This window comes from Arachis ipaensis, chromosome B09 (assembly GCF_000816755.2).
Source record: "Arachis ipaensis cultivar K30076 chromosome B09, Araip1.1, whole genome shotgun sequence".
NCBI lineage: Eukaryota > Viridiplantae > Streptophyta > Magnoliopsida > Fabales > Fabaceae > Arachis > Arachis ipaensis.
The window spans coordinates 18,151,136-18,163,640 of NC_029793.2; the positions used below are offsets into that span (position 1 = coordinate 18,151,136).

General features: G+C 36.8%; 1 protein-coding gene across 1 annotated transcript in view; it reads left to right on the forward strand.

The window, feature by feature from the left end:
* Window positions 11,429-12,505, forward strand: part of LOC107615196 (uncharacterized mitochondrial protein AtMg00810-like) — a 3,323-nt gene continuing 2,246 nt past the window's right edge. The window contains exons 1-3 of the mRNA XM_016317297.1: window positions 11,429-11,715; window positions 11,803-11,855; window positions 11,919-12,200. Coding sequence (XP_016172783.1) covers window positions 11,429-11,715; window positions 11,803-11,855; window positions 11,919-12,200 — 622 coding nt within the window. The remainder of the gene's footprint in view (window positions 11,716-11,802; window positions 11,856-11,918; window positions 12,201-12,505) is intronic.

Here is a 12,505-nt window from a genome sequence, read left to right on the forward strand (position 1 = left end):
AAATGCTAAAATTTGATCAATTTTAAAGAGTATTTTTGTTTAATCGAATAAAGTAAGGATGTTTAAGATTTTTTATAAAATTAAATAAAAATATTTTTTATTTTTATTTAATTAAAAGGATATTATAATAAAAGTGGTGATATAATATATATTTAAAAAAAAATTTAAATGCTGACGTGGAAAATAAATTTCATATGTCTTGTTGTTATTTGTCTATATTTTAAATATATTGGTACATATAAATTTATCATTGTACCGTAGCAAACACCTTAAGAAATTAATAGGATTTAGATTTTAGAAAATATAGTTCTGATGGAAATAATAGTAATAAATAGATGGGTATTTTAGATTCATTTAAGGTTTATTAATTATGTTAGGTTGCTTATTTGATAATGAGAATGGTAGAATGTTAAATATTGTATGTTAATTAAGTATGGTTATATTTGGTTAATATGATATATGGCTATATTTTGTAGGGTACACGGATGTTAATATGTGATCATTATTTGCCACCGGATCCATATAATCTAATTGTGGAGGGGCATTTGCCAGAGACTGGATTTTATCACGTTTCTCAGATTGGAGTTGTCCAATGTCAATCGACATTGGTTAATGCTCTGATCGAGAGATGGCAGCCCGAGACTTATACGTTCCATTTTCCAGTTGGTGAGTGTGCCGTGACGTTGGAGGATGTGGCGATAATTTTTGGCCTTCCGACAAATGGTATTCCAGTTACAGGACCGACTCTGAGTAGTTTGAGGCATTAGAGGTCGAATGCCTCCATCATTTTGGTGTTGCACCCAGGAAGACAGATTGCAGAGGAAGTTTCGTAAAGTTGACTTGGTTTCGGAGACCGAAGGATCATTTAGTCTTAGATAATGATATTCAAATTCAGAGGTATGTAAAGTGCCATATAATGTTATTATTTGGGACAATTATGTTTGGGGACAAGTCTGGGACAGGAGTGCACTGAAAATTTCTGCCGTTGCTCCGTAACTTTAGCGGGATCAAAGAATTTAGTTGGGGTTCGGCATGTTTGGCGCACTTGTATAGAGCATTGTGTAGGGCCACTCGTGTCGACTGCAAGGAGATTGATGGACTGCTGACCCTTCTACTTACCTGGGCTTGGCTTCGTTTACCATTTCTCTCCCTGATACCAGCCAATCCTCGAGTCTTTCCGCTTGCAAACAGGTAAGTTCAAGCAACATCTGCTTTGAATAAGTGCATCATGTTTTAGTTGAGAATTTTATCATAAATATTTATATAACGGCTGTTTGATGTCAGCTGGCGTAATTGGGAACGTGATCATCGGCATTACAGATATCATTCTCTTGCTCACTATAGGAGGGTATTGGACGATCTGTAGGAAGGACAAGTATGTGATATTCAGTTATTTTTATATTTCTGATTAGCCGCATTATTATCTGGTGTGTAATACTCTGTTACCTTCAATGTGTTCAGTTTGTTTGGGAGGCTTATGCAGTTGATCGCATTTGAGGCGAGTGTGATTCCGGCTGACATCCGCCACCACTCGGTTATTTGGAGTGCAACCGTGCCACTGATCTCTTTTGAATGCATTGAGTGGCATGCGTCTGATAGGTTGAGGAGATAGTTTGGTTTGACTCAGGGTGTGCCTCATCAAGCGCGGGACCTAGGTGATGCACATGGCGAGGTCTTGACTGGACCTAAGAATGAAGATTGGTCCGATGTGCACTCATTCTGGGTGATGCAATGGACGAATCGGTATAGTCACATTCTTGCTGATCCACTGGTTCCATTACATAATCCTTTGGATATTTACATGCAATGGTATCGGGGGACATATGGTGCCCACTTGCAACTGACCGATCTCGCAATTCAAGAGAATCAAGAGGGTCATCCAGCGGATGATCAGGAAAACCAACAACAGCAACCAGAACCGCCGCCTCCATCACCGTCCCCACCACCACCCCCAGTTTCTCAGCCAGAAACACAAGAGGAGCCTCAGTCATATATTCCTCAGACTCAACCCGCAGATTACTTTACTCCATCAGTTCCATTACATCAACAGTATTGGGGTGTTCCACATTTTGACTCAGGAGAACAAGCCTCATTTAGCCAATTACTTGGATTCATGGCTCCGCAGCATCCGAGTGATATTGCTTCAGGTAGGATGTCTTTAGACTTGAGAGCTCGACACCACACATCCTCATCACATTCTGGCGGTCGACATTCTATTGATTCGAGTAGGAGTGATGCTGCCATCGGAGGTATCATACAGAGCAGGAACCCACGGCGTATTCCGATGAGTCTAATTCAGGAGAGTAATAAGGCAGCTGCTGATGAGGCTGATGACTACCTAGTAGATCATCTAGATGAGGATGAGGATGAGGATGAGGATGGGGATGAAGATGAGAATGCGGATGATGATGATCACGACTCCCATGGCGACGATCCAGCGCCTAGTGTAGGTAAAATAATTTATTCGCGTGAATACAATGTATAAGCTACATTTAATTTAGTTATACATTTTATTAGCATTTGTTGTATTTCGATAGGTACAGCCACAAGCGAAAAGGGAAAAGGCTACGACCTTAGGACTGATCCTCCACGCCGAAGCGCTAATAGATATACTCCGTCTGCTTTTAAAAGGGTTCGATGTAAGACACGGATGTTAGGAACCAAGTCATCACCCTGGTACGCAGGCATTGTTTCAAAGTGAACGACTGCCGATGGCTCTTTGTGACACATGGCCTCAAACCATATTTGCAAAGTTTCGTACGAAGCTTCCCACCCGCCGAAAATTGACTCCACTGCCTTCTACTTTGCTAACCAGGCTTTGCGATAACTTACGGTGTAATTAAACTTCGACTGTACTTCCGCAATGACTGATTTGACCTTTATAGATGTGTCGACTTCTACCAAAGGCTTAATTGCCTCTGCAATTGTGTCGGAACCCAATTTCGAATGATCTTGAGAAATGGTGGCTCGAGTGCACGTGTGACTACCATTGTACCTCCTTATCTCCCAGCAGTATTTTTTGCACATTTTACTCACCCTGATCAGCCCAGTCACAACCAGTACCGTACTGTGTACATTTAGCATAGAATGTTGTTGGCTCCAACTCGTACACCCGATAATCAACGCCTCGACGGATTGTATAATCTTTCATCGCCTTAATCACTGCCTCCCTAGAACTGAATTTCATCCCACAGTGAATTCACCATCCGCTACAACAGGAAGCTCTGCTACATTTACACCACAAATTATGTATTCTGATTAATAATTATAAATTAAACATATAAATATAAATAAGCAATTAAATACAAAAAAAATCAACCAAAAAAGTCAACACTAATTACCATAGTTATCAGAACCGAACCGGTTATCAACCAGGTCATACGACCGGGTAGCTGGTTTAATCGGTTGACTCAGTCATAATTAAATCAAAATATAAAATTATAAAAATAAAATTAAAATGAACAAAAAAAAAGATAACACAATTAATATCAATATATCAACATATTTATATCCTATGGGTTGTTACTTGTTTGGTATTCGTGTCCATGTGCGGTCCAACCAACCAACCGATCCGGTTAGACGACCGGTTCACCTGTTAACATTTGAACTGGTTTAGTCCGGTCAAACCGGTCCGTTCCGGTCGGACCGGTTCGGTCGGGTCGAACAAGCCGATCCGTTCTGATCCGATCTTGACAACTACACTAGTTACTAGGTAAAAAAAACCATGCACAATAAACTACCATTTCTACTGATCACATGTTGGTCATGCTAGCTAATCAATTTGTCATATTAATCTATCATACATTGTATCAAAACTACATACCTGCATTCATATACTCAGGAAATTCCGGTGTATGCATGGCCTCCAAATTCAGCGAGCGCATGAAAGTAGGCTCCACAAACGGATGCTGGTTTACTAGTGCATTTGCCACATCAGCTACATCTGCCTGCATAGTGTCGTCGGCCTGATCTTCATCTCCACCCGGATCAAGGCATTCATAATTACTTTCGAACTCCTCCTTACTATCACTATTATAATTTTCCAGCTCAATATTCCAGTCTGCTTTCGACTGCTCGAACTCAATATACAGCTCGATGAACGATATCCGTAAGCGAGTTTCCATGTACACTGAAAACATATCTTGCATGCTCGCTTCATCGGTTACATATTTGGTTTGAAACTGAACGAACCCACCAAATACAGATACTAGGTTCCTGTACAAAATGCACGATATTCTCCTACATGTTTGAGAATCCATGTTCTCACAAATTACACCTTTTAATCCTTCAAACGACAACGTGAATGGAATAACAATCTCGAATGGATTTTCACACACAAATTTTACACCTTCAGCTGTTTGTAATAAAATCTGCCCATGATAATAAACCTTTAACAATACTCTATCATCCATTATGATATACTCACATGAAACACTCTCAAACTTGGAAAAATAGGATCTTCAAACGATGAACATGAAAGTTGGTGCCGAAACAATGAAGAAGAAGAAGAAAGAATTATAGGGGTTTCAGAAGAGAGATTTCAGAGACTAACAAGAAATGGAGACTTCGGGTAATGTTGAGGTATATATAAAACCATAAATTTGACGGTCCGACCGCATATCAACAGTTTATTTTTATTACGCATTGAAATCGGACCGTCCGATTTTGATCACATTCGAATTCAAAATTTTTAGCATGCAGCAAATCAGACCATCCGATTTTAGTGAACCACTCGTAAATATCTCAGCCTCATGTAATCGGACGGTCCGATTACTATGATCAAATTTTTTCATTATCCACAAATCGGACCGTCCGATTTGTGCACTCCTTTCTCCCACAAAGAAATCGGACGGTCCAATTTCTAGTCCCTATTCAGCTAACTAACGCCGTCACATTACTGTATTAACCCCTCAAACATTCATAACGTTGAGTTACACACATCATATTATCATATTAAAATTAATGAGCCTGATGCGATTGCCCGTTGATAAGTTTCAACGTCAATAATATATATAACTCTTCCACTTTTTTTTCTTCATTTTTTTGCTATTTTTTCTTTTTCTTTTTCATCATTATTGTTAGAGTGTAACTAGAATTTTTTTCATATTTATTTTTTCTTTCTTATTTACCTTCTCAAATTTCTTCTTATTTTACTCTCTTAATAAAAATAAAAAAAATCAAACAAAAAAACGACAAAACACATAATGTTGCAAAATTTTAGAAGAGAATGAACCTACATTCATTTAACTAAAAGAAAGAAAGAAATAAGACAAAAAAAGAAGGAAAAAAATACAGCATTAAAGAAAATATTTTTGTGCATTTGTAGCAAAATTTCGGTGTAAAAACTACAAAATTTATGTGTTATTGTTAAAAAATTTCGGTGTATTTTTATTCTAATTTCAGAGTTAATTGAGGTGCATTCTGAAAACAACTTTAGACCAAAAGTACACCTTATTTAGATCAAGAATGCACCGAAATTAAATCTAGAATGCACAAAAATTACTTAATGATAACCATCAATGCACCGAAATTACTTAATGATAACCCTCTTAAATTTCGGTGTAAAAATTGAGAAGTTTCTATGTATCGGTTAAAAAATTTCGATATTATTTCCTGATAAACTCAAAACTCCTCCTCTTCCTTCTTCATCATTATCATCTTCTTCTTATTTTACTCTCTTAATAAAAAAAAAAGAAAAAATCAAACAAAGAAAAAGAAGAAACACATAATGTTACAAAATTACTAGGAAGAGGATGAACTTACGTTCATTCAACTAAAAGAAAAAAAGAAAAAAAAAATACAGCATTAAAAAACTATTTTTGTGTATTTGTAGCAAAATTAAAATTAAAAAATTTATGTGTTATTGTTAAGAATTTTCAGTTTATTTTTATTCTGATAAGTTATGTTTAATTCAAAACTCTTCCTATTCTTCCTCATTTTTTGCTGCTTATTTCAGTTTCTCATAATTTTTTTTGGGAGAAAAAATCAAATAAAGAAGGAAAAAATATATAAGATTACAAAATCAATAAAAAGAGGACGAGGAAAATAATACAGCAACAATAGAAGAAAAAAAAATAAAGAACACGAAAGAAACAAAGAGAAACGCAAAGAAGAAGGAGAAGAAGAAGAAGGAGGAGGAGGAGGAAGAACGCGTGATACAAGATGGCGTGATTTCACGCGCGTGTTATGTAAACAGGTTTTGTTAAGTAGAATTAACTTGGTTGGACTTGTTTAACAAAAAAGCTTGTACGTGTAGCGAGACTTTATTTTATTTATTGATCGAAAAAATTATCAGAAGTCGGTATAGGTATTCACCCTGGTTAATTTTTATGCCATGCATGAATCTTTAGCATTCTACATCTTACAATGATTATGCTTGTGTCATAGATACGTTGTCATCAGCGTGGAAACTGAAATATCAACCAAATGGGGTTGAAATTTACAAAGCAGGGGCCACAAAAAAGTTGATGACTTGAATTTACAGAATCACATGATCAATTATGTTACCAAGAATTTTATTCAAAACTTGGTATCTAAGCAACGGAGACGATAATAATTTACCGCCCCTTGAAATGATCAAAGATTTTTGTGGAAGTGTGCATTCATGGCTATCAAGTGATCCAAAAAATATTGCTGTCATTCATTGCCTGGTATGAGGTCTCAGAACTTCACTTTGGAATGATGCCTCAACATCAAATAAATGTTGTTTAGCGTTATACTTATCCTATAGCTTCTTACATTTTAAAACTTAATGTAAAGTTCTTCTACTAAAAATTAAGCATGAAGTTGCACTCCTTTTAGTTATGTATGATGCAGTAGTATAAGGTGTTATTATACTCCTTTTCAACTATTTAAAAAAATGATCAGAACTCTTACCTCTAAAAAACCACATTAAATCTTTGGCGTCCTATAAATACGTATACCTAGGAGTGATTTTTTAGTGTTACGCTTCCCACAATATTTCAAAAGACAAGACAGCTTTGACAGAAACAAAAACAAAGCATACAAAATCAAGAATTTCAGGTAATTTTATTTATCTTCTAACACTACAAATTTTTTTTTTGAGTACCATTAGGTTTATCGACGAATTTTTCGTCAGAATTAATCCGACGGTATAACCCTGCCGGTAATTAGTTACTGTCGGATTTTGCGACAAATTCTTTATTGATGAATCCACCAGTAATTACTATTAGAAAAGTCCCGCCAGTAATCTTGGCGCTCTACTATTACCGTCGGATTTTGTCCCTAATAAATACGATGACAAATCTATTTTTTTTATTTTTTTTTACACAATAGCTGGTCAAATTCTGTTTTTTTATTATTATTTAAATTTGTTTCTTTGCACAATTAGTTGTCAAAATCTAAATAATAGAATATATAATGAAGCCAAATATGGAAAATTAAATATCAAGTATACAAAAAAATTAAAAATAAAAAAATAGAATATACAATGAAACAATCTACAACAAAACTCTAATAACTAACGATCTTGATAGTCATCATTGTTGTCATCCCCCCGATCCTACTGAGCCAGCGGACTATGCAGTGATGTCGGTGCTCTTGTAGCAGCGCTGCTGCCACTGGCCCGCATTTTATTTTGGTATACCGCCATCTGTTCTTCATTTTTTGAAGCTGTTCCAGCTCCTACCTCCACTCCAACCTGAGAGAATCAATATCTGAGGTGCGTGTGAAGATCTCCTGATACTTCTTCTCAGACTGCTGCAGCTGCTAAGTCTGTTGGTGAACGCTCCGGATGAGCTCTAGTACCTGCTCTCTCAAATCGACGTCGTCATCAGAATTGACATGCCGGCTGGTGGAACAATGCTTTTTCTGAACAACGTAAACAATAGGTTAAAAAATGAAAGTTAATTTTAATTTTAAATTTTAACATTTAAATTAATTAGATTTTAGTGGACTAGATATGTAACCCATTGTTCACAATTTTCATTGTCTACCTAGTGAAGTTGCTATCTAAAAGATATGCTTTCTTGAATTTTCTATTAAGGATAGAGAGTAATAGTGTATAATAGCAGTGTGCAAAATTGCATTGCTGTCTTTCTTTGCATTGATGTCTTTCTTGATTAGTTACTAGTGTCTTTCTTGATAAGTCTTGAGTTTAAATAGTCACTAAGTCTTAAGCTTCAATAGTCACTAACCGTGTATATATAGAACAAACTTGGCTTAGTAAAGGTGTATATTTCTGAAATGAAATGATGCTTGATTACTCTCATTACAAGTTTTTGTCTCTGTTTTAATTTTTCTTTTCCTTTCAAACCTATCACTACTCTTTCTCATAGAGCTGAGCTTACTGTTCTTTCTTACCTTCTCTGAATCTTTTATGATATCAAGAGCCTATTGCTTAGTTTCAGCTCCACAATGGAAATCATCCTTTCTGATTCAACAAAGAAGACCTTCTCCCCAATTGCTGAAAAACTAAATGAAGATAACTACTCTACATAGAGGTAATTTGCAATTCTCACTATTGAGAGTCTTGGTCTTGAAAGTCATCTTGACTCCTCCAAGATTCCTGAGCATTTTACAACTGATGCTACCAAGAAAACGGTAACAGAATCTGAAGAATACAAAACCTGGCGCCAGAGAGATAGAACCCTCACAACATGGCTCGTTGCTTCCATGACTAATTGCTTCAAGAACAAAGTGATTCACCTCTCAAGATTTTCTGAAGTATGGGCGAAGATTGATGATTACTTTTAGGCAGCCTCTTCTGCTCATGTTCAAAGTCTGAAGAGTCAATTGAGATCGTGCAAGAAAACAGGTTCGACTGCTGATTACTTGTCCAAAATTAGAAGAATTGTTGATGCTCTATTTGCTGTGGGATATGAAGTGCCATAAGATGATCATCTTCAGGCTATTATTGAGGGTCTTTCTGAAGAATATACCGTGTATATTTCTTCCGTAACAACAAAGAGAGGGTCTTTTAGGATTGTAGAGGCTGCAACATTTTTGCTTTCCCATGAAGAAATGCATGAACGCTTCAAGAAACCAACCTCTGGCATGCCTATAGCCCATTATGTGCAGAACCTTTCTCAGAATTTTGATCCCAACAGAGGTAATGCTTTTAGAAGAGGACGTGGAGGCAGAAATAGTAGAGGAGGAGGCAGATTTGGATACAACAACAATAACAAAAGAATGCAGTGTCAACTGTGTGGAAGGATGGGTTATGTGGTATGGAACTTGTAACAGCCCAGACCACCCGCTAGCACGATATTGTCCGCTTTGGCACACAAGGTCTCACGATTTTGCCTTTGACGATAGGGATGATAGCCGAAGCCCCCCACACTCACTCGTCAAAACGCGTCATGCTAGGGAGAGGTATCCACACCTTTATAAGGCATGCTTCGTTTCCCTCCCCAGCCGATGTGGGACCTTACAATCCACCTCCCTAAGGGAGTCCAGCGCCTTCGCTGGCACATCAATCCAGGCTCCAGCTCTGATACCATTTGTAACAGCCTAGACCACCCGCTAGCACGATATATTGTCTGCTTTGGCACACAAGACCTCACGGTTTTGCCTTTGACGATAGGGATGATAGCCGAAGCCTCCCACACTCACTCGTCAAAATGCGTCATGCTAGGGAGAGGTATCCACACCCTTATAAGGCATGCTTCGTTCCCCTCCCCAACCGATGTGGAACCTTACAGAACTGCTATCATAGGTTTGATCAGTCTTTTAATCATAATTCTGGAAACCCTAACTCATCTTCTCAGCCTCCTTACCTTAATGCTCAACCTCCACCACCACCTTCAAGTTTCCATCAACCAAGTGTATATCTCACAGGCTCTTCCTCCTCCTCCATAAGTGATGCTGCTTGGCTTGTAGATTCTGGTGCAAGCCATCACTTGACTCCCGATCCATCCAATTTGCTAACTTCCACTGCGAGCAACAATGACTCCGATCAAGTGTATGTAGGTAATGGGTCATGTATTGCCATTCAAAACTATGGTTCTTCAATTTTGCATGATCCATATGCTAATGTTACTTTTCAATTACAAAATTTACTCCATGTACCCTAAATTTCCTAAAATCTGCTTAGCGTTTCTAGGTTTACAGCTGATAATGGTGTCTTTTTTGAATTCTGGCCTGATTTCTGCCTTATTTGTGATAAGGATACCAGGGAGTTTCTCCTACAGGGCATAGCTAGAAATGGGATCTATTCCTTTCACAATCTCAGAGTTCCTAGGCATGTTTCTGAGAAATCTGCTTTATCTTACAACTCTACCTATTCTCATAAACCTTTTAGTAATAATTATCTTTCTATTTCAATACAATGTAATTCAGATAAGATTAGCAATCAAGAAACCAATCCTCCTAATTTTTGTGCTTTTAACAATTCCTGTAATCAGAATAGTAATAATACAATCTTGTGTCATAAAAGACTTCGCCTCTGTGCAATGAAAACAGTTCATATAGTAATGAATCAGTATTCTATTCCTATCTCTAATTCTGAATCATCTTTACAATATATGTGTGAAATTTGTCCATTGGCTAAAATGCATAGACTTCACTTTAATGAAACTCTAACTACATATCATTAACCATTAGAATGTGTTTTTGCTTATCTTTGGGGACCTGCCACGGTTAATTCCAGAAATGGATTTAGATACTATGCATGCTTTGTTGATGGTTTTTCTAAATTGACAGTTATCTTCTTGCTTGAAAATCAATTTCAATCTTTACTAGCTTTTCAAAACTATAAAAGACTTATGAAAAAACAGACAGGACACTAGATTAAGGCTTTACAAACTGATAAAGGAGTTGAATTTTTATCTACAATATTTGTTGATTTTCTTAACACTCAGGGCATTCACCATAGACAGTCGTGTCCTTACACACATCACCAACAAGGAAGTGTGGAAAGGAAACATAGAGAATTCACAGATATGGGACTGTCCCTTCTTGCTTCTGCATCTCTTCCCTTCTAATTTTGGGAAGATGCATTTGTTACCTCTGTCTATATCATAAATAGGTTGTCTACACATGTTTTAGATAATAAGAGTCCTTATGAAATTTTATTCCATCATAAACCACATTTTGCCTTCTTTAAAGTTTTTGGATGTGCTTGCTTTCCTTATTTAAGACTTTATAATAAACATAAATTTGATTATAAGTCTTAGGTTGGCCATTAAGACAATTTGACTTTGATAATGCTTTTTTGAATGGCAGATTGGAAGAGAATGTCTTTATGGCCTAACCACAAGGATATGTTAGTACCAATAGTCATTTAGTTTGCAAACTAAATAAAGTAATCTATGGCTTAAAACAAGCTCCTAACTTGAAACAAGCTGCTAGAGCTTGGTTCAAGCCATTAGAAGATACCTTGTTCCAATTTGGTTTTAAGAATACAAAATCAGACATTTCATTGTTCATCAAACATAATCAGTCTCATGTAATCTATTTATTAGTATATATGGATGACATTATTGCAACGGGCAATAATTCAAAAGAAATTGAACTATTGATATCTCAATTGAACAGAATTTTTCCGCTGAAAGATCTTGGCAGGTTTAACTACTTAGGCTTAGAGGCAACTTATCTCCCTCATGGTGACATGATGCACTCTCAAGCCATATACACAAGGGAGTTGCTTCTAAAGGCAGAAATGCATAATTCTAAACCATTACCTACACCAATGGCTACAGATGTCAAACTCTTCTCCAATGATTCAGAACCGTTTAAAAATCCAACACAATATAGGTCTATAGTGGGTGCACTGTAGTATCTCACTATGACAAAGCCTGATATCACATTTGCTGTTAATCATGTGTCCCAATTTGTGTACAGTTCAACTTTGCTTCATTGGAAAAGTGTAAAAAGAATCCTTAGATACTTGCAAGGTACGCTGGATCATGGGATTGTGTTCACAAAAGCTGCTGATTTTTGAATTTTCTCTTTTGCAGATGCAGATTGGGGAGGAAATTTAGAGGATAGAAAGTCTATCTCTGGATTCTGTGTATATCTTGGGAACAACCTTATATCTTGGAAGAACAACAAACAAACTAAAGTGAGTAGAAGTAGCATGGAGGCAAAATACAAGGCTATGTTTGCAGCTCAAACAGAAATTATGTCCTTACAACAGCTTCTACAAGAGCTTCGGATACCTCAAACCGTGGTGCCTACTATCTACTGTGATAATCAGAGTGCGTGTCTTCTTGTGGCAAATCCTATACTTTATAACAGATGTAAGCATTTGGAGTTAGATCTGTATTTTCTAAGGGACCTAGTTAACCAGAAATCTCTTTATATTGTGTATATTCCCTCTTTTGATCAGATTATAGATTGCTTAACAAAACCACTGTCACAACACCTATTTGATAGGTATAAGGATAGAGAGTATTTCAGAACCTATACCTCAGTTTGAGGGGGGATATTAAGGATAGAGAGTAATAGTGTACAATGGCAGTGTGCAAAATTGCATTGCTGTCTTTCTTGATTAGTTACTAGTGTCTTTCTTGATAAGTCTTGAGTTTCAATAGTCACTAGCCAT